At 32.3% G+C, this 26,502-nt stretch overlaps 1 protein-coding gene across 1 annotated transcript in view; it reads left to right on the plus strand.

The window, feature by feature from the left end:
* CSMD1 (CUB and Sushi multiple domains 1) overlaps nucleotides 1-26,502 on the plus strand; it is a 2,669,009-nt gene that overhangs the window by 2,621,798 nt on the left and 20,709 nt on the right. The window contains 8 exon segments of the mRNA XM_074287957.1: nucleotides 1,345-1,518; nucleotides 2,718-2,900; nucleotides 15,476-15,652; nucleotides 16,857-17,036; nucleotides 18,833-19,006; nucleotides 19,548-19,721; nucleotides 21,301-21,374; nucleotides 25,228-25,339. Coding sequence (XP_074144058.1) covers nucleotides 1,345-1,518; nucleotides 2,718-2,900; nucleotides 15,476-15,652; nucleotides 16,857-17,036; nucleotides 18,833-19,006; nucleotides 19,548-19,721; nucleotides 21,301-21,374; nucleotides 25,228-25,339 — 1,248 coding nt within the window.

The following is a 26,502-nucleotide window of genomic DNA, read 5'->3' on the forward strand; positions in this document are numbered from 1 at the left end:
TGAAAGGAAATCACATGTTTAACTAATACAATATTTTTGTAAGAAGACCTAAAATTGTTCTCTAATAGGTAGCATAGGAATGAGGAGAAAATTAAGGTGTGCTTCATCTGTCACCAAATAATATTCATCCCAGATCCCCAGTGATAGTATCTGTGCATAGAGAAAGAGGTTGGATCCCTCAGTGGATCTATATTACTAATTTAAATGTAACAGAATGTCAGCAGTTTTTCACTATTCTTCATTTACATTTCATGAGTTCCTTGTTTCCCCCATAACTTTAAAAATGTATAATTGGGGGCAGCTAAGTGGCACAGTGGATAGAACACCAGCCCTGAAGTCAGGAGGAACTGAGTTCAAATTTGACCTGAAATACTTAACATTTCTTAGCTATGTGACAAGTCATTTAACCTCAACATTTGCCTCAACAAAAGCAAAATAAAACAAAACAAAAACTACAACAACATATAGGTGTTTCTAATATATTGTTGGTGGAATTTTGAATACATCCAGCCATTCTGAAGAGCAGTTTGGAACTGTGCTCAAAAATTATCAAACTGTGCATACCCTCTGATCCAACAGTGTTTCTACTGGGCTTATATCCCAAAGAGACCTTAAAGAAGGGAAAGGGATCCACATGTACAAAAATGTTTGTGGCAGCCCTCTTTGTAGTGGCCAGAAACTAGAAACTGAGTGGATGCCCATTAATTGGAGAATGGCTGAATAAATAATGGTATATGAATACTATGGAATATTATTGTTCTGTAAGAAATGACCAGCAGGATGAATACAGAGAGGTTTGGACTTACATGAATTGCTGCTGAATGAAATGAGCAGAACCAGGAAATCATTATATACTTCAATAACAATACTATATGATAATCAATTCTGATGAACGTGTCTCTCTTCAACAATGAGAGGATTCAAACCAGTTCCAATTGTTCAATGATGAAGAGAGCCATCTATACCCAAAAAGAGGACTGTGGGAACTGAGTGTGGTTCACAACATACCATTTTCACTCTTTTTGTTGTTGTTTGCTTGCATTTTGTTTTGCTTTTCTTTTCTTGTGCAGCAAAATAATTGAATAAATATGTATATATATATATATATATATATTGGATTTAACATATATTTCTACCATATTCAACATATATTGGACTACTTGTCATCTAGGGGAGGGCATGGGGGAAAGGGAGAGAATTGGAACGCAGTGTTTTGGAAGGGCCAATGTTGAAGAATTGTCCATGCATATGTTTTGAAAAATAAAAAAAAAAGCTTTAATAAAAAATGTATAGGTGTTTAAAGGAGTAATGGAACTAGATTTTGTTTTTTCCCCTTATTCCTAGCGATTTCATGTGGACATCCGGGTGTTCCTGCAAATGCCATCCTTACAGGAGAACAATTTACATATGGATCTATCATTCATTATTCTTGCACAGTGAGTCGAATTCTCATAGGAAATGCTACCAGAATCTGCCAAGAAGACAGTCACTGGAGTGGAACCCTCCCACACTGTACAGGTAGAAGTATAATATACTCAGTTCACAGAATTATAAAATATCTGAGTTGGAAAACACTTGATTGAGTCAAACCAATAAGCATTTATTAAATGATTACTATGTGCTAAATATTTTTTCTTCTTTTAATCCTAAAGCTAGTATTTCTAGTACAATTTTGAATAGCAATGATGATAATGGGCAACCTTATTTCATTCCTGATCTTATTGGAAATGCTTCTAATTTTATTCCCATTTCATATAATGTTTGCTAATAGTTTTAAATAAATCAAAATTGATTCAAATGATGGGGCTGTTCCATTCTACTTTCTTCTTTTACTACTGTTTTTCCTGATCTGTTACTCAATCTAATTGATTCCATTTACTCTGCCTCCTTGAATCAGAGCATCATGGCTTTAGCCTTAGGGAGGATGTAAAAATGTCATCTTACAAAATTCAGAAACTTAAGTCCACAAAGATGAATTAACTTATCATATATGAGTAGAAAAATGTAATAAAGCCCCTATTCCAAGGCTTTCCCACCCAACAGTGTTCTTTAAAAAATTCTCCTAATCTTTATGTGCAAAAGCCCATTCTTCCCACTTTTGAAACACACCTTAAGAGGGGAAGAATCAGTGATATCTTTAATTTCCTTAGATTCCCTTTAATTTCTGCCTCTTTTATCCTTCTCCTTACTCCCCCTTTCTTTTAATTAGGATAACTTACCTGCAGATTGCCCATTGTTTCTGATCTTCCAAGAATCATTTAGTCACTGTGAAATATTTGCTTTCTGTATATGTTTGAGGCAGTTAATTGAGGCAGTACATAGAGTGCTAGGCCTGAAAGTCAGGGAGATCTGAGTTCAAATTTGGCCTGAGATATTTACTAGCTATATGATTTTGGACAAGTCCCTTTACCTCTGCCTCAGTTTTCTCAAGTATAAAATAAGGGCAATAACCCTTTCTCTCAGGGTTGTTGTGAGGAAAAAATGAGATAATATTTGTAAAACTTACTTAGCACAATCCCTGGCACATAGTAGATGCTTTGTAAGTGATTCTCCCTTCCCTGCCCTCTTTTCTACATCTTCCTTTGTATATTATAATGGACTATTTTATATTTAGTTAGGTAAATGAACTTCTCTCCTTTTCTAGTAGAAAATAACAATTACTCATTTTTATAGTATCATCAGGAATTTATTCTTATTTCATATTTTTTATTCAATAGGAAACAATCCTGGTTTTTGTGATGATCCAGGAATACCAGCTCATGGGTCTAGACTTGGGGAAGAATTTAAAGTTAAAAGTCTTCTCCGTTTCTCCTGTGAAATGGGTTACCAGTTAAGAGGGTCTCCTGAGAGAACATGCTTGATCAATGGGTCATGGTCTGGAGTACAGCCAGTATGTGAGGGTAAGTAGCTTTTTCAGTAGTCTTATACCTCTATGATTTAATGATCCCATCTCATGGGATTTTATTCATAATGGGTGTGACCATTTTCAAATATGGCATCATAAACATATATTCAATTATGGTAATCATGAAGTTTCTGATTGTACACAAAACACAATATAGCACAGGCTCTCCTCTAGAAGTTTATAATCTTAACAACAACAGCAACAATAAAAAAAATCTTAATAACAACAGCAACAATTAAAAAAAAATTACCACTAACAACGACAACAACAAAACCCCAGAAAACAAGTCTTCAAATCTTTTCTGTGAATGAACTACTTTTTTCATGTAAAGTATATGATCATATTGGAGTAGATGATAGTGGTAAGTAATGAAGCAGAGGAAGCTACACAGGAAGATAGTTACAGACCATTATGTTATGTTTTCATTCTCAAGGACCAAAGTAAGAACATAATATCTTAAGATATTAAGAATATAATGTCTTAGTAATGAATTCAAAAAAATGTTGAATGTGCATCTATTATATGTAAGACCAGAAATCTAGCAAATGGCAATCCACCCTTTACTTAAAAACTTCTTTGGGGAAATATATTGCTATTAAAGGAAGTCCATTCTCACATGGAATAGCTATAGTTTTAGAATTTCTTCTTCCTTACACCCTACCATATATTGTTACTAGTTCTGCTCTTGGGACCAAGAAGAACACATCTGATCTCTATTTCATGTAGCAGCTTACAATCTTTAAGACAACTGTCATGTCCTACCCCATAATTAGACATATTTGGCCAATAGAGATTAATTAACTTACCTAAGTCACTTCAATCTCATGAATCCCTTTTCCCTGAACAGTTTTTCCTCCCTGTAGAATTCTACTGTCTATTATTTGTGCCATGTGGATAGTTAGTAACGATGACACTAACAACTCCTTGCTCTTCAGTTAATGATTTCCTTCTCTGAGTTTATTTATCAATACTGAGTGTTTTCTGAACCACAAGCTTTCAACTGTTATACAGATTACTTCCAACAAAATAAATTCATTAGAATTCTACCAAGAACTTTCAAAAAGTAAAGGAAAATTAAGATAGATATTTGAATTTCCAATAAAATTTATTCAAAATTATTCAGTGGCATTTTAAATGACATACACCCGATGACTAAATGGCAATGAATAGCATATAAAATAAAAATAATAATACCCAAATCAGAAGAACCATTAGAATTTGTTGATGTCATCTAGTTCAACTTTGACAGATAAGGAAACTGCAGCCTAGAGATAAAAAGTGAATTGCTCAAATTTATACAATTAAATGATATTTGATTTAGGATTTGAATTCAAGCTGTTTAACTACACAGTATATATGTTTTCAACTATATCATATTGCCTAATATGATAAAATTATATATTTGTGGAACATCCTTAATAAATGAGGAATAAGCTTGGACAAGAGTATGGCTATTGTTATTATTTATCAGACACTGAGATGCTGTTCAAAACATGTTTCAGAGAAAAAAAAAACAAACATTCATTTTCAAAGAACTGCTAAAGTGAAAATTTCCCAGTGGAAAGCTCATTTTTATTTTCTCACTGAAGAATTTTGAAGCCCTTTTTGGACCTTAATGGAGGTGGATATGTGTTGTCAGTTACAAAGTGATCTGAGGTACCAAAGTGTATTATTCATTCTAAGTTAAGAACTTAGGACATCACTTGCTATATTAGGAGATCCCCAAATAATTTAGTTTTGCAAATTTAAAAGTTGGCAAGAATTAAAGCCACTATGGATGACTGATATGTTCCCATGAAATCTCATTCCTCTAGGACTGTGTTAGAACACTGTGAATGTCAGTCTTATAAAGCATCAATATATTCATTCATTTGAATAAAATAATTTAATTGCATGTCACTCAGTAATCTGCCTTATGTAGTTCATGCAAAGTGCTTTTTTAAAATAGCAAGTAGTTTTGTCCCCAGTTGAGAAATTTAAAAGGATACTGTAAAACTTTGAAAAGTCTTCACTAAGAATATTAAGATCATCATTCTGAAACTCTTTTAACTCCCTATGACTAGTCCTCAAAACTCCTTATAATCTGTGCTCCTTGATTACTGGAATTGTTTCACTAAGCAGAGTACCTAGAACATAGTAGGTATGTAAATAAATACATAAATGCCTGATACCTTGCATTCATTTCTTCCTTCCTTCTGTCTGAATGTCCTGTTGTTATAACTAGATTTCTAGTCTTCTGGTTTCACAGCCTTAGAGTCACCCTTAACTCTTCCTTCTCTTACACCCTTTACCCTGAAGATATAGTTGTCTCTGTTTAGCATTTAAAACCATTGATAATTTGTATGCATATTACCTTGCCAAGCTTATTGGATGTTACTCTTATTCCCACATGTTTTGATACAAACTGACCTCCTTTCTCTAAAGTGTTTATAACTTTCCATCTCTTCCATTAACTTTTGCAAAGACCACCCCTCATAATGAGAAAGCAATGCTTTCCCCCCCCCCCCCCACCTTTGCCTCACAGAATCACTAGTTTTCTTTAAGGATTTAATTAAATTGTTACTTCCTAACTGACTTCTCATGTATTAATGCCCCCTTCCACATAAATTACTTTGTTCACATATATGTATATGTGTGTGTGTGTGTGTCTATTTAGTCCAGTCCCCACATTTTATAGATGTGAACAGATTATGCCAAAAAAAAGTGTAGCAGCTTGCTTAAAGTCATATGAAGCATTTTGGTAGATCACAAAGATTACTGGATTTGAAATCATAAGATTGTTATTTAAATCCACTATCTTCCACTTACACATATTACCATAGGCACATTACTTAGCTTTTTAAAGCTCAACTTCTTTATTTATAAAATGAAGGAATTAAACTAAAATGTCATTAAGATTACTTCTGTTTATAAATTCTTGATATTATAATCCTATGAAGATCCCAAGGTCACAGAATTTGAGAATGTTAAGTATCTCCATGACCTCTTTGTCTAAGACCATGGCAAGTGTTTAAAGGTTAAACAGGTAATAAATGGTACAACCAGGATTCTAACCCAAGTGTTAAATAATAGAACCAAGATTCAAAATTAAATTCCTCACACTCAAAATCAATTTATGTTTTTAAAATATTTCCTCTCAAAAGGCTTATACTATAATCGAGAAAGTAAAATATATTTATAAATAACCAATAAATTAATACAATAAATAATTGTTCAATGAATGAATAATAACGTAAGGAAAGGGAATATTATAGTTGATTACAGAAATATAAATAATACTCCAAGTAATACATTTCATAAGAGTTCATAGATCCATAAGATTTCATGTTAAAAAAATCCTGAAAGATAACTCCTTTAGTCCCCTCATCTTAAAATTGAGGAAACTGATGCTGGAAGAGATGGGATTTGCCCAAAATCAGACATGCAATAAATAACAAAGTAAAAATTTGAATACAATTTTTTCTAATTCCAATTCCCAGTTTTTGATTTAAAACCCTACTGACTGTCTTACTATCTTAGCCCAGTTTTTGACTACAGTTACTCATGTAGTAGTCATATGCTTTTTTTTTTTTTTTTTTTTTTTTTGCTGATTATGTCAATTTTGGGGGGAACCATTAAGTGATAGAACTTAGAATAGATGGAAACTCAGTCACAAATAGATGTAGTCATGGGGTATAAACTGATTCAGGACAGAACACTGCTCCTAGAATCATAGATTAGTGCTCATCTAATCTACCCTTCTCTTTTTAAAGATGAGGTATGTAGTGTGGTTTTTAGAGCCCAATATTGGGGTGCCAAAGTGTACTGTGCTTTCTATGGCCCATACACTAGTTTCCAAAATGTACAATCCAGACTAGCTTTTTGGAGGATCTTGGGACCATCCCTAGTCTGGTCTTTGTGGAAGAGTGATGAGGGAAGGACTCATGTGGATGGTCAAACATGGAGTCAATTTATTTCAAGTTCTCTCAGCCCTAAATACCTTAGTACAATTATATTACTACAATACAATGAGCATGTGCTAACTATAAACACCCTGCTATTATTATGTAAATGCATCTTTAACTGTAAGTATCTCTGCTTCAAGTAGAACATAGGTTGTCATTCCCCTTGACTTCTCAGGAAGGGTGAGACACTCCAGGGGAGATAAAAGCTGAACCAGACATAGTCAGCAGGTTTCCTCTGGGTTGAAGGATCTTATACCTCACTGAGAGTTCCCCAAATGTCTGTGGCTCTCTACAAGTTATGTGAAGCTCAGAGGATTGAAATAACCTGCTTATAGCCACAAAGGTAATAAATAGGAGAATGAGGATTCAAATCTAGTGCTAAGAGCAAAATTGTGATTCTATTCTTTTTCCTTTACTCACTCCCTACTCCATACACATTATTTTCCAATATAGAATTACCAGTAAAAAGGCAATAAAATCATAGTATGAATATTATGAGAGTTCCCTCAGACAACCAACAAAATTATTGGAAAGAAAAGTAACCAAAGTTAATGTCTTGGGGTTTGATTTTCAAGAAGTATTTCTTGACTTGCTTTTAAGATATACTGAACTGCTTCTTTTTTATTAAAATAAAAAAAAAACAATGCCAAAGGAACTTTTTATTATATACAATTGTATGTGTGAATATATTATTAAAATATATGTGAATATATTGTATATATGTTCATGATACTTTTTGCAAGTATCTCTGTCATCTATTTGGAGACAAATGGTAATAACTCCCAGTTTTCCCTGCTTTGAATGTGTTGAAACACTATTCATGGTTGAAGATATAGGAGCTATAATCAACTTTATCAAAAAGAAAAAAAAATGCTGATAATAATGTTGAGCTATTAAAAAAAAAAAGGTTAGTCATAGTTTCATGTTCTCATACAAGTTTATGTCTCTGATGCTTAGTAACCTCTACTGAATTTATTTAAAAAATTAAACCATGATGGAAATTGTCAGAAAATATATTGTTAAAATAAAACACACACACACACACACACACACACACACACACACACACACACAGAGTAATTGGGACGTAAGAGAAAAGCTTTAAAAATATCCTTTAGCAATTTAGCAATTTTTTTCCAATTAAACAATTTTTACTACATATTTTAAATAGGCAGTCTTTCAAACATAAGCTCATTATTTTTTTCTTATATCCATATATGTCATGAAATAATATAAAAATAGCTGTCATTTTACTTTAATTATGTGGGTTAGCTATTAATTATCTAATCCTATTTTCATTCAAACAAGTCAAAGGTTTAATCAAAAAATGTCTAAATTCTTGTGACCAAGAATATGACTATTTTAAGATTCTTAAATTGGAAGAAAAAGATGCATATGCCATCATCATAAAGTTTATTATAATGGCATATAAATTCAAATAGGATTTTTTTCTCTATTTATACCTGTTCTATTTAAACAGTTCTAGACTACCATTAAATATTTTCCCTTTTAAAATGAAGAGGGAAAACTCCCATTCCTTTTTAATGATATATATCATTTCCCTTTATTTCCTAGGACCTTTATTCCATGCTCTTTACCATAGTCCATATTCCTTACATTGCCCCAGTTATAGAAGATCAGTGTTGAGGGTTGATGTGGTAGAGTTTTGTTTGAAGGAGCAAGGAGTAAAAAAGGACTTATATTGTTACTATTGTTACCTTGCCCTTTCCTTTTCCAAATTGTCCTAGAGCATTTTATTTATTTTTAGAGCATTTTATTTATCATCATCTGGCTCCACTAGCATGTTGCATAATGATTTATATTCATGCCTCCTTGCCTTTGAATATAATGTTCTGGGAGGTTGGGGCAGGGTTGGATTATGTCTTTTTTTCATATTGTATTTATTGAATTAATGATTGGGAAAAAGATATGATGGACCATTCACTGGTTATCCTCTTCCATGTTCAAAAAAGGGAATCAGAGAATCTATCTTGATATGATATGTTTGAATCATAAAGGGTGTTTCTTTGCCTCTTCCTTCTACTCCCCGACTCCATTACCCAGTAGAAATTCAGGAAATTCAGAAACAATGAATTACAAAGCACTCTCTAGTAAAGAAGCTTAAGTTAGTTTCAGACTGGGGTTCATGATTGTGAAATGGAAGAGAGACAGAGCATTATTTAGAGTGGTAGAGTAGAAAGAGGGGAGAAATGTAATGCCAGAGAAACTGAGACAAGACAGAGATTAGAGTTTTTAATATTAATAGAGAGCTTTGACTGATCAACTGGATCTTTTTGCCTCAAAGCACCCGGCAACAAGCAAATAATTCCAGAGATTTTATAGGGCTTCAGCAATCAGGAAAACAAAGGCAAGGGTTGGGGGCAGAGCACTGAGTGAGTGGAAATTCCAGGAAGTACCATGACTTTTTAATTCTGACAGGTTGGGGGTCAAGAAGGTGGTCAAGCAGGAAACAGGAAGTCTGGGCCAGGAAAGATGCTCAAGTATTTGAGATGTTATCTGGAGTTTTATGGCTCTTTGGAATGCTAGAGTGGTCAGAGCTCAGCAGCCCTAATTATCTCAGTCCTAATGACCAGGAAGGGTAGGTTGCCACTAGGGAAACTGAGGCAGAACAATTCAGGGAAACTGAGGCATAACAAAAGAAAAAAGAAAAAAAAATCCTACTACAGATTTTTTTTTAAATCTAGGATTTCACAAGATTGACAAAGGGATTCATAATTTTTTTAAAAAAAGAACATTTGATTTATGGATTCTTTTTTCCTCTTTATGTGGCTTACTTCTTCATAACAATTATTTAACTTTATTATATTGAGCTAAAACCTTTAATAAAAGTATAAATTGTACACAAAATTTAGAAAGAAAGGGAATTATGGAAGGCAAATGTCATTCTTTCAGTAGGATGTAATGAGCTAGGGGAGAAGGAGGAAGTAAAGAGGGAACAACTGTCCCAGAGTCTGGAAAATTCTATGTAGTCAATTCAAATTTCAAGCAAATCAATGAGCCATACTTAGCTTCAACCCATCATGATTATTTGCAGTTCAACATATTCTTTTCATGTTCATGTTTCATGTTCAATCAGTGGGTAACCAGTGGGTAACTGGCACTTGGCATGAGCATACTCTCTTCCTCTTTCTTCTGTGACAGGCTCAAAAGTTCCTGATCCTATGTGACTTCCACCTCCTATTATCCTTCAGTTGTTGTTGTTGTTCTTTATTTTTTTTTTCTTTCAAGCTAGGAAACAGTATAATTTATCAATCACCTTGCCAATAAGGCGGTATTCATGCATGAGTAACTGTACTTTCCTTGAATTTAGAGACTCTTTCATTTTTTTTTTTTTGTTCTGTTGCTTAACACAATATCTGAAAGACAGTAGCCTCTTGATAATTATTTGTAGCTAGATTATCCTTAACGTATTTTGCATTAAATAGGAGTTTAAGTATGTTAGGATTTTTCTAGCCCAATTCCCTTATGTTAACAATGAATTAACTTTGACAGACAGAGGTTAAATTTCTATCTCAAGTCTTCACAACTTAATTGGAGGAAGAATTTAATTGGAAATAGAATCCCCATTTCTTCATCTGATATCATTCATATATTTTAAAGATTTAGCATTCTGTTTTGGAAAATTTTTTCTAGAGAGGGGAAACAAACAAATAAACAAAATAAAACCTTCAGCTAATACTCATTACGCATTCAGTTAAAATGCTCAATATTCAGATTTCCTAGCTCCAAGTCTATTTAAAGACGTGAAAAATTCTCCATCCCTGACTTTGCTCCTCCATCCCTTCAAGGTTCTGCTCCAATGACTTCCTGGGGGCAACCTTTGTTTCCTATGTTGTCAGTCACCACTTCTCACCACCTTTTGTATGTATTTCATTTATATTTTATTAGTGTCCCTGTTGCCTCCACCTTGTCTCATAGAATGTAATTTTTTTTTTTTTTTAAAGAATCTCTTTAGGCTTTTTTTAAAAAAAACTTCTATCCTAGAAACAAATTGCAGATTAATAAAAGCATGCTCATTGAAACTGATAAATTATATTAAATTAATTGGCCTTGGCATTGAATGTTAAGTGAGGTACTTTTAAACAAAGGAGAGAGAGGGGATATAAAACAGATCATCCTGATAAATTGTTTGGGGTCTTTTTCTTGGATTTTTTTTTATTTTCAATTGAACTGGCTATTCAAGCTTTTGAGTGATGGTAGTAGGAAAAACAATTTGAGTTTACCTGACTAAACCCACTATAGAATAAAATGATATTTTACAGGTAATCTGAAGGATGAACTGTCCATAGAGTACCCATTGTGATTTTGTCCTAAAAGAAATTTATTAATTTAAAATGTCACTAATCAGAATACAAACTTAATATCAAGGATAACAAAATAAGTTAACATTTATATAGCACCTACTATGTTTAGCACTTAACAAATATTATCTTAGAGCCACACAATTCTGGCAAGTAGGTACTAATAGCAAAGAACAAATATTTGCATAGTTGCATATACAGCTAGATTCTATTATAGATAGAGTGCTTTGTCTGGAGTTAATGGGATTCATCTTTCTAGTTCAACTCTGGCTATGTCACCTTGAGAAATTTACTTAACTCTGTTTACCTCAATTTTCTACTTTATAAAATGATCTGGAGAAAGAAATGACAAGTTGTTCCAGTATATTTGCAAAAATATATATATATATATATATCAAAATGGGTTCATGAAGAGTTGTATACAACAGAAAAAAATAGGAAAAAAAAAAAACATGAAAGGAAAGAAAACAAACAAAATTAATGCTATGTCCCAGGTACTATGCTAAATGATTTACAATTATTACCTTATTTGATTCTCACAACAACCTTGGGAGGAGGATATTATTATTATTCCCATTTTATATTTGAGAAAACTGAGGCAGACAGAGAATAAGTGAGTTGCCCATTGTCATAGAGCTAGTAAATATATGTGACCTATTTTGATCTCAAGTCTTCCTGATTCAAGTTTTAGAACTTTATCCACTGAATCATCCATTATAAGACAAACACTATACTCAGAAAACCAGGCATATCTTTATAGTACTAATACTATGCAATAGTAAGCCTATGCTATTTTGGTCCAGCAGAAAGTTTCTAGTTAATCTCCACATCTTTCTAGAGAAGAGTTGAATCACTATACATAGACTACAAAGAACTTAAAAGAGTTGTAACAATTTTCAATATTGAAGATACCATCAAAATATAATTGTTTTACTATATATAAAATGGGCTTTACTAAAAAAAACATATCCAAAATGGTTTTCAAAACTAAGATACACTTGTTCTCATTTTAAAAAAGAAAAACAAAGCAAAGCAAAAGCATATTCATTTGGCAAAAAGATTCACTGAATTATGAATAGTAATTCCCAATGAAAATAGAAATAATACTATATTTGGAGCCCCAAGAACACGAGTATGAATGCTGCCTCTTCTGCTCACTACTTCTGTGAAAGTGGACAAATCACTTAACTTGTAGTTCCTCCTCTTACCTCCATATTCTTGTAGGAATATACATACATCTTCTTCACTGTTACCTGTTAGTTTCCTTAACAAAATTCTGCTCAGGTGCAATCCCATACAGAAAGTCTTTCAAGAGGCAAAATAGTTAGAGGGCAATGCCCAAAATCATATAGACTGGAGTTCATATCCAGAGGCGTGACCTTGGGCAAGTTACTTGGAAAAAAAAAAAAGCAGTTTGCCTAATATTTGTAGAAGCACTTAAAACTATATGCCTGACACTTAGCAGGTACTATGCAAATGCTTATTCTCTTCCCTTTCTCTCTTCACATTGTCATTGTCTAGCACAGCTCTTACATATAATTGGTATTTAATAAATGGTGAATTGAATTGCGTTCTTAGTTTCCTAATGTATAAAATTAAAGGTTTGCAATAAACTGTAAGGTCACTACCAGTTCCAAAATCCTATAAAATTCAAATAGTTGAGGTGGATGGCACCTGAATTGAGTGTATGACCTGATATCAAGACGATTCATATGCGTCAAATCTGATACTATTTGTATGACTCTTGGCAAGTCATTTAACGCTGGTTGCCTCAGTTTTCTCTGTAAAATGAGTTGTAAAAGAAATGGCAAACCACTAATTTGGTTAAAGATACTCCAATATCTTTGCCAAGAAAACTCCAAATTGGATCATGTAGAATCAACACATATCTGAAACAATTGAACAATAACGAATAAATATCAAATAGCCCTTTTCATTTAAAATATGGTCTAATTAGATTTCAGAAATCCACCTCCTTCATTTAGTTATACCTTTTTTAATAGTAACAGAAGAATGTAAACCATTTGAGGAACTTTTAATTTTTGTATTTATGTTAGAATTGGTTTGCTAAGTGACTGGCACATAATAAATACTTAAATATATTCTTTTGGGATTGAAATGTACTCAATAGTAGTTCTCAGCCTGAGTTCCTGGAGAACCCAAGAATAATCTCACCTATTACCTGAATCCACTAAATAAATTTCAGATTGCTTCAGTTGTTAAATTGAAAAAAAAACCCAAAACCAAACAAATAATGTGCTTAAGAAAACTACTCAGTGTTAGCAACTTCTATTTCCTAGGGGACAGATTTGGTTTTCATAACCTTTCAGATCAGCTTAGCAGTATTCTGTTGCAATTTAGGATAAAGAAGTTAACATCTTTCATAGGAGAGGTAAAGGGAAGCAAACTCAACATAAATAACAGAGGAAGATGTGGGAGAATATTAGCATTCATCTGGTTGTTATTGCCGTTTAGTCATTTTTCAATTCTTAAACTTTTTTCCCCCAGTATTGGTTATAAGAAAGACAAATAGTTGTATTATATCTGTGACTTTATTCCTCCTAAATAAGTGGACATGTATACATGGGAACACAGTTAGAACTGCATAGATAACAGGGATTATAAAGACAAGAAATCACAGAGAGGAGGGTGTAATGACAAGGTGGGCTTAACACATCATCTCTGGGCTATGTTGTTTTTTGGCACTGGGAGTTGATATGAGTCAGACTGAGTTCATTATCTGGCATAGCAAGGGAAGTTCTAGATTCATTATTCCAATATTACAAAGAACTTCTGATGGACAAACACTATAAGAAACTTCTGATACACCCAATTTAAGGAATATTCAGTTTTATCTGATTTTCCAGTCAGTCTGGTATCTTCTGAATAGGGGAGAGCTTGAGCAAATCAAGGTGATTAGTAAAGTTATTAACCATTCAATTTTCACATGCTTACGTCTAGCTCTTCCTGATCCCTTTTGGAGTTTTCTTGGCAAAGAGAGTAGAGTGATTTACCATTTTCTTTTATTATTGGATTATTGGAATAGGAAAAATATTCAGGAGTAGCAAAGAGGAGCTGACCAAAAACTTAACGATTGTTAAATGTTAAATTGTCTATTTGTTCTAAAGCAGCAGGGTTAAAGTAACCATTTAGAAAAAGCTGTGATGAGAGTTAGGGAAGGGGAACCCCCCTCTTGGGTCAGTGCAAAGATAGTCTCATGACAGTGCAGAGTCTCCTGTAAAAGGAATTTACAGGCCTGAAAACCTAGATTGATAAAAAGGTTTATTGTAGGGATTTGGAAGTAAAGTTAAAGGTAAAAAGACGCCAAGGCCAGAGGTGATTGCTTGGTAGGCAGGAATCCTTCCTTACATGGCCAGAAGAATGCCATGTTTGGGGGAAAGGACTCCTGCAAAGAGAGAGCTCAAGTTTGGCTCTTTTATACTTAAAGGGGCTTGTGGGTGAAGTATCAGGCTCCTCAGCAAGGGTCATCATTGAATAGAATTCAATGGGTTTAAACTGTGGGGGTTGGGAAAACTCAAATTAGTTCAGATCCAGTGGGGGATGGGGAAAACCCACTGACCAGGATTTATAGATCAAAGGTCAGCCATTGGCGGGGGGGGGGGGGGGGGGGGGAGGTGTTCTTAAAGGGACCTCAACCCCCATCAGCTGCAGGTATCTTTAATCCAAGGACAACAAATATTTTCTGCAACACTTCATGATATTAAAAAACAAAAAACAAAAAACAAAAACAAAAACAAAAAAACCAAACCTGTTCAACTGTGTTCTTACATTGAGTATATTTTATTTCACTTCAACAAAATTATAGATTTCAGTTTGAAAGACCCTAAAGTGCCATGTAATACAACCCTCTAATTTTACAAATGAGGAAATTGGGGCTTACAGTTCTAAGGAATTTGCTTAAATTCAAAAAGATAGATAATGTGTTTTAATTTAGGATTTGAACCTAAGGATTTGAACTCTAAATAGTGTTCTTTCTACTATAATAATAAAATTAACTTTAATTATCTTATAATATTTCATTTGAATTTCAAAAAAAGTTATTTTCCTCTTTCTTATATTTAAATTTTCTTTAAAAATTAAAAATTCAGGAGCATAAGTATATGAGAATGTCTGTTTTTCACATTTTCTACTCCTTACTGAAAATGAAGCTCTAATCCCTACATACTTCTCAGGTCCACTTAATAAGTCATGTTGCTGGTGGTTTGAAATTAAAAACATGGTTTATTAAAGTCCCAGTGCCAGTAATAATTTCACTAATTTTGAGTCTCCTATTTCTCGGATAGCTGTATCTTGTGGAAATCCTGGCACTCCTGCCAATGGCATGATAATAAACAGTGATGGAATACTCTTCTCCAGCTCAGTGATCTATGCCTGTTGGGAAGGTTATAAGACATCAGGGTTGACAACTCGCCATTGCACAGCCAATGGGACTTGGACTGGCACTGCTCCTGATTGTACAGGTGAGGCCCTTACTTACCCAATAGTCTTAAGAATATTAAGATGAATTTTAATTAATGGCTATTTAATAAAATGAATGTTGGCTTTCACAGAATTTCCTTCATTGTTTCATTCTTTAATTTGAAAAATGGACAAAAGGAGAAAAAAATTTTCAAATATAGGTCTACTCCTAATTCTTAATTAAAAATTTTATACATACATATATATAAAATTGCATATATGTATACATATATATATATATATATATATATATGTACATCTATATAAAGCAATGTTTTCCTACTTTTCATAATATTTCAAAGAAAATAATCTGAAAATAGACCATTATTTATTTAATAAAAATTTTAAATATTTTTGGTTTAAAGAAAGACATTACATGTGCATACCCTTTGATCCAGCAGTTACTACTGGGCTTATATCACAAAGAAATCTTAAAGAAAGGAAAGGACCTGTATGTGCAAGAATGTTTGTGGCAGCCCTCTTTCTGGCGGCCAGAAACTGGAAACTACGTGGATGCTCATCAATTGGAGAATGTCTGAATAAATTGTGATAAATGAATATTATGGAATACTATTGTTCTCTAAGAAATGATCAACAGAATGATTTCAGAAAAGCCTAGAGAGACTTACATGAACTGACGCTTATTGAAATGAACAGGACCAAGAGATCATTATATACTTCAACAACAATATTATATGATGACCAACTCTGATGGCCGTGGCTCTCTTCAACAATGAGATGAGCCAAATCAGTTCCAATAGTGCAGTAATGAATAGAACCAGCTACACCCATCGAAAGAACTATGGAAATGAGTGAAAACCACAACATTGCATTTCCACTGCTCCTATTTTTGTCTGCTTGAATTTTTGATTTCCTTCACAGGTTAATTGTACACTATTTCAAAGTCTGATTCTTCTTGTGCAGCATATGTATGGTCATGTATACATATATTGTATTTAACATATACTTTAATATATTTAACATATATTGGTCTACCTGCCATCTAGAGCAGGGCATAAGGGGAAGGAAGGGAAAAATTGGAACAAAAGATTTTGCATTTGTCAATGCTGAAAATTACCCATGCATATATCTTGTAAATAAAAAGCTATAATACAAATAACAACAACAACAACAACAAAATTAGAATTAAGAAAAAAAAAAAAAAGAAAGACATTACAAAAAGTTGCTTTTGGTGTTTCCTTACAGTTATAAGTTGTGGAGATCCAGGTACCTTGGCAAATGGTATTCAGTTTGGAAATGACTTTACCTTTAATAAAACTGTGAGCTATCAGTGTAATCCAGGATATCTAATGGAACCTGTTAGTGCTTCCACAATTCGATGCACAAAAGAGAGCACTTGGAATCAGAGTAAACCTGTCTGCAAAGGTCTGTAATTTTTTTTAAACTTCTACAAATATACAATATAAGCCACAATTGAATTTTTTTATTATTATTTATAGTATATCACTAATAAAGCTTTAAGAGTAATAGTTTGTGTCTTAAATGATGTCTATCCAATTAAGAAAACTATTTAACAAAAAATAAATCAACTAGGTAAAGTTATATGGAAGTGGCATGAGAAAAGTAGATGTTATTGATGAAGTTTTCAGTGGAAATAAAAGCTTTTCTCAGCCACAGTTTGTAAAATATTTCTTTCTTTCTTTCTTTCTTTCTTTCTTTCTTTCTTTCTTTCTTTCTTTCTTTCTTTCTTTCTTTCTTTCTTTCTTTCTTTCTTTCTTTCTTTCTTTCTTTCTTTCTTTCTTTCTTTCTTTCTTTCTTTCTTTCTTTCTTTCTTTCTTTCTTTCTTTCTTTCTTTCTTCTTCTTCCTTCCTTCCTTCCTTCCTTCCTTCCTTCCTTCCTTCCTTCTTACTTCCTTCCTTTCTTCCTTCTTCTTCTTTCTTCTTCTTTCTTTCTTTCTTTCTTTCTTTCTTTCTTTCTTCTTTCTTTCTTTCTTTCTTTCTTTCTTTCTTTCTTTCTTTCTTTCTTTCTTTCTTTCTTTCTTCTTCTTTCTTTCTTTCTTTCTTTCTTTCTTTCTTTCTTCCTTCCTTCCTTCCTTCCTTCCTTCCTTCCTTCCTTCCTTCCTTCCTTCCTTCCTTCCTTCACTTCCTTCCTTCCTTCTTCCTTCCTTCCTTCCTTCCTTCCTTCCTTCCTTCCTTCCTTCCTTCCTTCCTTCCTTCCTTCCCTTCCTTCCTTCCTTTCTTTCGTTTGTTTTTTGCTTAGAAATTCTGCTATTTTAAATCCTCTCTTCTAGGAAGATATGTTCTTCCAAAGTGTGTGTGTGTGTTTATGTGTGTGTGTGGTGGTGGTGTGGTGGTGTGTGTGTGTGGGTGGGTGTGGGTGTACTTATGGGAACACAGAGTGTCTTTCTGTTGTCATCATATATGCTAGTGTACATATGGATAAAGAAAAGCTATATAGTATTTTGAAGGAAATAAGGATTTTAGTATTAATGATAGAGCATGATTATAAAGCGATAATTCTTTTAGCAACCTCCCTTTGGGCATTTAAACTTCTTTTTGTGTTTTAATTTATTTGAATGAATAAATAATTGAATAAATTAATAGATTACTGATTGAATTTTCTATCTTTAAAATAAATGTAAGATTCCCAAAGTCACCAAGATTTTTTTTTTTAATTTGCTACCTTTACCATTTGCTTTCTTTTATGATATAGTGACAGTAAATCAAAAAATAAGACCCACATGGACCAGACACATATCCTATAATATAATCACTATCTCCCAATTAATTTTGGGATTAATGATTTAGGTTTGATGATGTTTCCGCATTCACTTCCCCCCAAAAAAGTTTGTTTCATTCTCTGTCTCCATCCTGTAGAGTATTTCTAGAGAACAAAATTGAAGAGAGTTTGTGTATGTATATGTTTGTGTATGTGTGTATTTATGTATGTGTATTTTTGTGTTTGTATGTGTGTGTGCACGCTCATGCTCATTTGGGTGTATCTGGGGTTTTCTCAACATAGATCAAAGAAAATCCCTTTCTTAAAATAGCAATTTACTGAAAATCTAATCAGCATTGATTTTTAATATTTTCTTAGTTGTTACCATCAAAAGATATGCACTAACTGCCATATGAGTTTGAATTAAAATTTGAAATAATGTAAATGTTTCATTTGTTATAGAAGCTATATAACTCTGAAAGTTATTTGTGTTTTTGAAATAGCTGTCATGTGTGGTCAGCCTCCTCAAGTCCAACATGGAAAAGTAGAGGGAACGGATTACCACTGGGGAGCCAGCATCAGCTATAGTTGCGCTGAGGGCTATCAGCTTTCCAATTCAGCAATTCTTTCCTGTGAAGGACAGGGAGTGTGGAGAGGTGATGTTCCACAGTGTCTGCGTAAGTTATTTAGAGAAACAAATTTTACTTTTATCCAGTTTTTTTTTTTTTCCTGCATGAGATTGTTGATCTATACAATACTACAAATGCATGATTCCCAAGTAATTCCTTTATGTTCCTGTATTGGGAGATACTTCTTTAACAGGCCCAAGATTCAGTGCTCTATTGAGTGAGTACTAATTCAATGCCTTCTTGCAAATTGTAGTAGAGTATTAGATATTTACAAGTGCATGGAATATCCTTTAATTGGAACATAGATAGCAACTTCTTTAGTCTTTTGTAAAAAATAGGAACATATAAAGTTTACATTAAATTTTGCGATTTATTTTTAACTGACCCAAAGTTAATTAGGCAGTCTAATTTAAGCTATGGTTTGTAGTGTTAGTGTTCTTTTGGTCCCATTCTAGTTTGTTAGGGTTAAATGGGTGATAGACTAATGTTTGTAGCTTAATGGTTAACATTAAACTACAAATTAGCTTGCTTAAATTGTATTCTAATTCCCCAAGTGCTTTCTCCACTTATTTCATTATTTTTCCCCCAGCTGTATTTTGTGGTGATCCTGGCACCCCTGCTGAGGGGAGAATTAGTGGAAAAAGCTTTACCTACAGATCTGAAGTCTCCTTCCAGTGCAAATCTCCTTTTATATTGGTAGGCTCTTCAAGAAGAATCTGCCAAGCAGATGGAACCTGGAGTGGAATACAGCCTACTTGTATTGGTAATAATGAATTAATATAATATAGATTATTTTGTGACAAAGACATTTCATGTATCATATCAGATTTTATCAAAGTCTTATTATTACTTATATTTTGTTATAGTCTTTTGGCCTTATGAGTGGTTTTTCTGGCATTAAAGTTTGAGCGTTTGGACACTATACAATTTTGATTAGGATTATGACTATAGTAAGCTAAGTTGGAGAACTTAAAAGCCCACTCATTTTGCAAATTGTCTTTGCTTTTGTAGAAAATGAAGTCTCCCTTATCTCTTGTTTTCTTATTCTATTTTTATATTTGTTTCTTATATATTTTTATTACCACTAGTAAATGGCAACATATATTTCCCTAGTAAACACTTATAGATCCTGGATTTTATCAGCCATTGAAGGATGTCTCCTTTTAAAATAAAAATTATTTTTGCGTGTGTAGATTGATTATATGTACATTTTTTTTTCTGGAGCAGAAATAAACTTACTGAAGATGTAGCTTTTCTAAAGTTAAAAGAATTTGCTATCACTTGGTTTTAATTGTTACTGTTGTAAGTATGCTGGGGATGAATTTGTTTTTCCCCAAGAGGTTAGTTGATGCTTTTTTAGAAAGATGCTTTCTCTTCCATTTTCCCATTAGCAGCTGTAGAGTATAAATAATGATGAAGCTGAAAGGTCTTTTGATTGCTCAAGTGCTACATTTGGGGAAAATGTCACATGTTGAGCTCCCATCTGCTTCAGGCCTGAACCTTTAATATTTTTCTTATTGTCATTTATGAAGTCTTGAAGAAGAATAAGGAGGAAAACATAAATGCTGTTCAAGTTATAATTAGAGTCTATATAAAGGGAGCCATAATTCAAGTCTACTAAATATAGCACCAAAGTAATTAGTTTTTACAAATTTCTAAAATGTTCATCAGGACTATCTATATACAAAGATTTCCCATTATGGAGGATTAATGGGAATATGTGGGGGAAAATTGTCACTGGATAGAAAAATATATATAGATGCACTATTGAAGTAAATAATAATATTGGTGAAATCATGGCTCCAATAACATAATATACACACACACACACACACACACACACACACACACACATATATATATATATATATATATGTATATGTATACATATATATATATATCATATAATATATCACTACTTTATGGCTCAGCATAGAAAAAAATGAATGGAGATTAAACTATCCTTACCTTATATTTCTTCAATGGTACTTTCTGCTAAAACATGAATTTCTTTCCTTTAAAATCTTATGAGCAACTCAAGTAATTGTTAGTTCAGACAATCAATTTACAATCTTCCAAAACAGTATTAAGTAATAAGTAAACTTTTTATTTTTATTTTATTTTTATTTTTTTTAGTAATAAGTAAACTTTAAAGAAAGGGTGAACATAGTTTTGCTTTAATTTTATTTGAATTAATATTTTTCTGATAAATACTTTTTCAGTAAGAAAAACTATACACTGGCAAAGGCAGAATTCTTAAAACTTATAAAAGAGTTTTACAAAAGAGAACTTTTCACATCTAATAACTGAATTTGATGATATTTTTCATATCTGAATTTCAGATCCAGCTCACAATACTTGTACAGATCCTGGTACCCCACATTTTGGAATGCAGAACAGCTCTAGAGGTTATGAGGTATATATATATAAATATGTATATATAAACATACCTATACATTTTATTTTAATTTTCTCCAGCCTAAGAATGGCTTCATAGTCAGGAAAATTGAATAGGCATTTGATAAGTACCTACTATGTGCTGCATACTGTACTAAGGATACAAGAATAAAATGATACATTCCTACCTTCAAAAAGATTGTATTTTAATGGAGTAAATGATATCTACACAAATAAATAGTAAATGTATACAAGCTATTTGGGAAGGGGGAGTTAGCACAATGATAACTGCCTGTAATAGGAAAAATCTTGTGTTAAGAGGTGACACTTAAACTAGTTCCTTGAAAAATTCAAAGGATTTCAAGAACCAGAAGTAAGATAACATTTCAACCATAGGGGAGAGTCTGTGGAAAGATATGAAGGCAAAAGATATCATGAGAAAATATATGTAGATTAGATAGGTGGGAATTGAGTATGTAAAGAGAACATGATCATCCCTCTCCTTTATTAAAATAAATTTGGCAGATGTGTTTAGAATGGATTGGAAAGAGGAAAGATGAAAAACAAGGAAATTAATGACAAGACTGTTGTAGTGATCATTTTGAGGGATAATAAGGTACTGAACTAGGGTGGTAGTAGTTTCAATATAGAGAAGGAAACATGAGAGAAATAATTAAATAATTGATAAGATTTATCAATTTATTAGGTTTGGGTCTAAAAGAGAGGGAAGTTCTTACAGGACTCCAAAGTTGTGAATGTAGGTGACTAGAAGAATGGTAATGGCCTTCAACAAATATTCCTTAGCTAGTAAACTTTAGGAAAGGAATAATAAATTCTTGAGATTTGAATTTGAGATACTTAGTAGGCCATTCAAGTGGAGATATCCACTAGATAATAATGTAATAAATGTAATAGAAGCTCAAGATAAAAGTAAAAGTTAGATAAGGGGGTAGATATAAAAGATAGATATGGGAATTATCTATACTGAGATAGTAATTTAATTGCCATTAATAAGGTAGGAAAAAAACATATACAGATAAAGGCAGGAGAAGATAATAGAATAGAAAGGAAGATGAGGGGAAGAGAAAAAGAGCTTTGAATCTGTCTTTCTTGACTTCAAATGCAGTACTCTTTCCATTATAGTATTTCCTAGTGGCTCTGCCAATTTAGAGGATAAAAAAGAAGAAAGTAGGCTGAGAGAGAAATAGAAGGAATGAGAGGAGACCTTAGGGAATCAATGATAGCAAACAATGGGGCAGTATGTCTCCTGGCCAGATGTGGTCTTCAGCTACTTACTTAGTTTTTATAAGAAGAAATATTTCTTTTGCTTTTCTATTGTTAATACCTATTAATTACCAGGAAGTTGTTAGAGATAGCAAACATAACTGATGTATTATTTAGCGATTAAAATCTTTTTTAGCATAAGGATCATATTCAAGTGAATATTGCCTCTCAAAACAGGAAGTTTTCCTATAGAATCCCTATAGTACATTGTGGGAATCCAATTTAGCCCCATTGACTCTAATATTTGGAAACAAATCTGGGATGAAATCACGTAGTCTCATTGAAAACTGTTTGCTCAATAATAATTATGGAAATATATATATATATATATATATATATATATGTATATGTATATATATATATATATATATATATATATATATAAGAATTGAACATCTTTGATATATATATATATATATATATATATATATATATATATATTGGATTACTTGCCATCTAGTATTATTTACATTTAGAGGAGGTGAGGGGAAGGAAGGGACAACAAATTTTGGAGCACAAGGTTTGGTAAGGGTGAATGTTGAAAACTATGCATGTCTTTTGAAAAAAAAACTTTATTAAAAAAAAAAGAAAACTGCTGAATACAATTGTTATATATATATATATATATTTTTTTTTTTTTTAAGGTCATGATGATCAACATTTCTTCCATTAATCTTTTTTTTTTTGTTTTTCCTGAGGCAATTGGGATTAAGTGACTTGCCCAGGGTCACACAGCTAGGAAGTGTTAAATGTCTGACACCAGATTTGAACTCAGGTCCTCCTGAATTCAAGACTGGTGCTCTATCCACTGCGCCACCTAGCTGCCCTTCTTCCATTAATCTAATGCTTCATAATAGTGAACTATTTATAGCAATCATATACTTATACATATAGCAAACGTATACAATGTTTTCTATAAAAATATGGAAATAAGAATGAATAATAATCACTCTATATAAGGAGGAAATAATAATGATTGATTAGGTCATAAATTTTTAGCTAAAAGAGGCTTCATAGGTAGAAAGTAGAACCAGGAATCAAAGTTAGGTATTTTGAGTACAAACCCAGTACTCATACCACTAAACCACAGTTCCCTAAGAGTTTAATACTCAGTTACATTTGAACTACAAAACATCCATGTGAGGTATCTGAATTATTATCTTCATTGAATATATAAAAAAACTAAAATTCAGAGATGTAAATAGATTTGCTCATGACTGTACAGATAGTGAATAGCCTAATACGGAGTTTTAATTCATTTCCTTTGTTTATAAATCTACTTATACAAAAATTTAGTGTTATGATTAATTTTATAAGATTCACAAGTATTTTAATAGACAATGAAATAGCCTATTTTATTTATTAACTTACTTTCTCTCAGATTGTTAATTTACTGTCAGATATAGCTGTTAATGAATGTTAATACTTGTTCAAGGACTCATTTATTTAAGACACTTTAAATCTTACAAGGATTTGTAAAAGTCCTCTATGCCCCCATCCTTCTAGCTAATCTACACTAAATAACTTTAGATATTTCAGCTGATCCTCTAATAACATGATCTTTAATCTTTTCCCCTTCCTGATTTCTAACCTCTATAGGCATTCCCATTTATCATTCTTAAATTTGTAGCAGTCCATACTGATCATAAAACACCAGAAAAACTCTGATGGGACAGACTTCCCTTGTTCTAAATACAGTGCCTCTATTTTTATTAATCTTGACCCAGGCTTTTGTCCTGTGTCACATTGGTCAGAATTGGACCAAAGGCAGGATTCTAACTCAATTTCTATTCTGCCTATAATAAACAGCTGACTCCAGTTGAGTATGTGAGAGGGCATGCCTTAGAATTTCCTATATATTGCTGTGAAATCAATCTACCATTTTCCATTCAAAGAAGATTTAGAATATCAAAGGTCCTTCAAGATAATAGAGTATAAACTCCTAAAGTTACAAATAGAAAAATTGTTGTCCAGGAAGAGAAGACAACTAACCCCGGGTCACTCATATAGAAAGTGGTAAGGCTAGAATTTGAAGCCAAATGTTTTTGTTTTAAATCATTTGCTATTTCCTTTATACCATGAGTAATTGATACTTTTACAAATGAAAAACAAAGCAAAAACTTCTTAAATAAAATAGTATCTATAATAAAATTTGCATTTATCCTTAAACTTCCATACCTCACATATAACTGACTCTCAATAAATATATATTGATCAATTGCTATTTAGAATAGAAGACAAGCTACAATTGTAGAAGAATTTCTCTAAAAAAAGTATAATTTTGAACAACAAAAATATATTAGAACTATTACCAACAGAAAGAAGATTGTAGAAAATAAAATACAAAATATATTATTGTAAAATTATATAATATATAGAATAAATCTGATAATGCCTTGAAAAATAAAGTAAAATTTTATATAATTGTCATTGTGTTTGTATATGAATATATATGCATATATTATCATTGCATAAATAATATACAATGTGTTATATATAATATGCTACTATTGATTGATTCAAGTGTTAATTGTCTTTGTTAAATTCAAATTTTTTTCTCTGAAGTTTTTCTTTGGTTTTCTTGTTAGGTTGGAAGTACTGTCTTTTTTAGATGCAGAAAAGGTTACCACATTCAGGGTTCCACAACACGCTCTTGCCTTGCTAATTTAACATGGAGTGGCATACAGACTGAATGCATTCGTAAGTATGATTTGTTATTAAAAGAGAAACTATCTACCTTTAGTGGAAATATAAACATGAGAAGTTGTACAACTAGGGTAATAAAGCTCAACTATTGTATTTTTTGCCCCTTGGTCAAGGGAAGGTGTATTATATAATTCATTTCTTAGAAGTATTTACTGTTCAAGTACTAGCTTAATATCTGCTCAATGTTAATATTTGAATGTGTCCCTCACTGTTTAATTCAATTTGGAAAATATCAAACATTTATTTATACAAGGCACTGTGGGGGGATGTTCAGAATATAAGGATTAAAAACAACAGCAATAATAATACAAACAAAATTTCTATTTCAAAAAACTTACAACTTGATAGAGAAAATATGTTATGTTTAAAAATACAATAAGTATGATAAAATTAAAAAGTGATAAGGAAAAGAGAGTTTCAAAAATGCTCTTAAAAATTTAAAGAAGGAAAGTTCACTTTCAACTGAGAGCATTTATGGAAAGCTTCATAGATATAGTAAAGGAAAAAAATAACGGAATTTGAGAGTTAAAAGAGCTCTAGATCTATTTACTTCAATTCAAAAAAATTCTACATTATAGTATATCTGATAAGTGATTATTCTGTACTTCAGGATCTCCAGTGGAAATGAAGAAAGTGATTTATTGGCTTGGGATACAGAATTGGTGCATTTCTGGATATAGAATAAGGAAGAATGAGATCAAGAAATAGGGGCCCAGTGAATGAAAGGAAATAGGTTGAAATAATCTATGAAAGAGTAAGATTTGTCAGATGGAAGTGGGAGAGGGAGGGCAAATTTGAGAATAAAACATTTTGTTCTATAGACAACAGGAGGCCACTGAAGGTTTTTGAACAGAAGATCAGACTTTTATATCAAAAGCTTTTGTGTTTAGTTGATTTAGTTTTCAACTTTAAAGGCTGAATTAGAATGGGGAGAGACTGAAAATAGGTATACTAATTAGGGTACCAGCTAACTTCTGGGTTTTTTTTTTTTGTTTTGTTTGTTTGTTGTTTTTTTTTTAATTAAAGCTTTTTATTTACAAAATATATGCATGGATAAATTTTCAACACTGACCCTTGCAAAACCTTTTATTTAAATTTTTGCCCTCCTTCAGCTCCCCCCCCCCCAAGCTGGCAGATAGTCCAATACATGTTAAATA

The sequence above is a fragment of the Sminthopsis crassicaudata genome, chromosome 2 (assembly GCF_048593235.1).
Source record: "Sminthopsis crassicaudata isolate SCR6 chromosome 2, ASM4859323v1, whole genome shotgun sequence".
Classification (NCBI taxonomy): domain Eukaryota; kingdom Metazoa; phylum Chordata; class Mammalia; order Dasyuromorphia; family Dasyuridae; genus Sminthopsis; species Sminthopsis crassicaudata.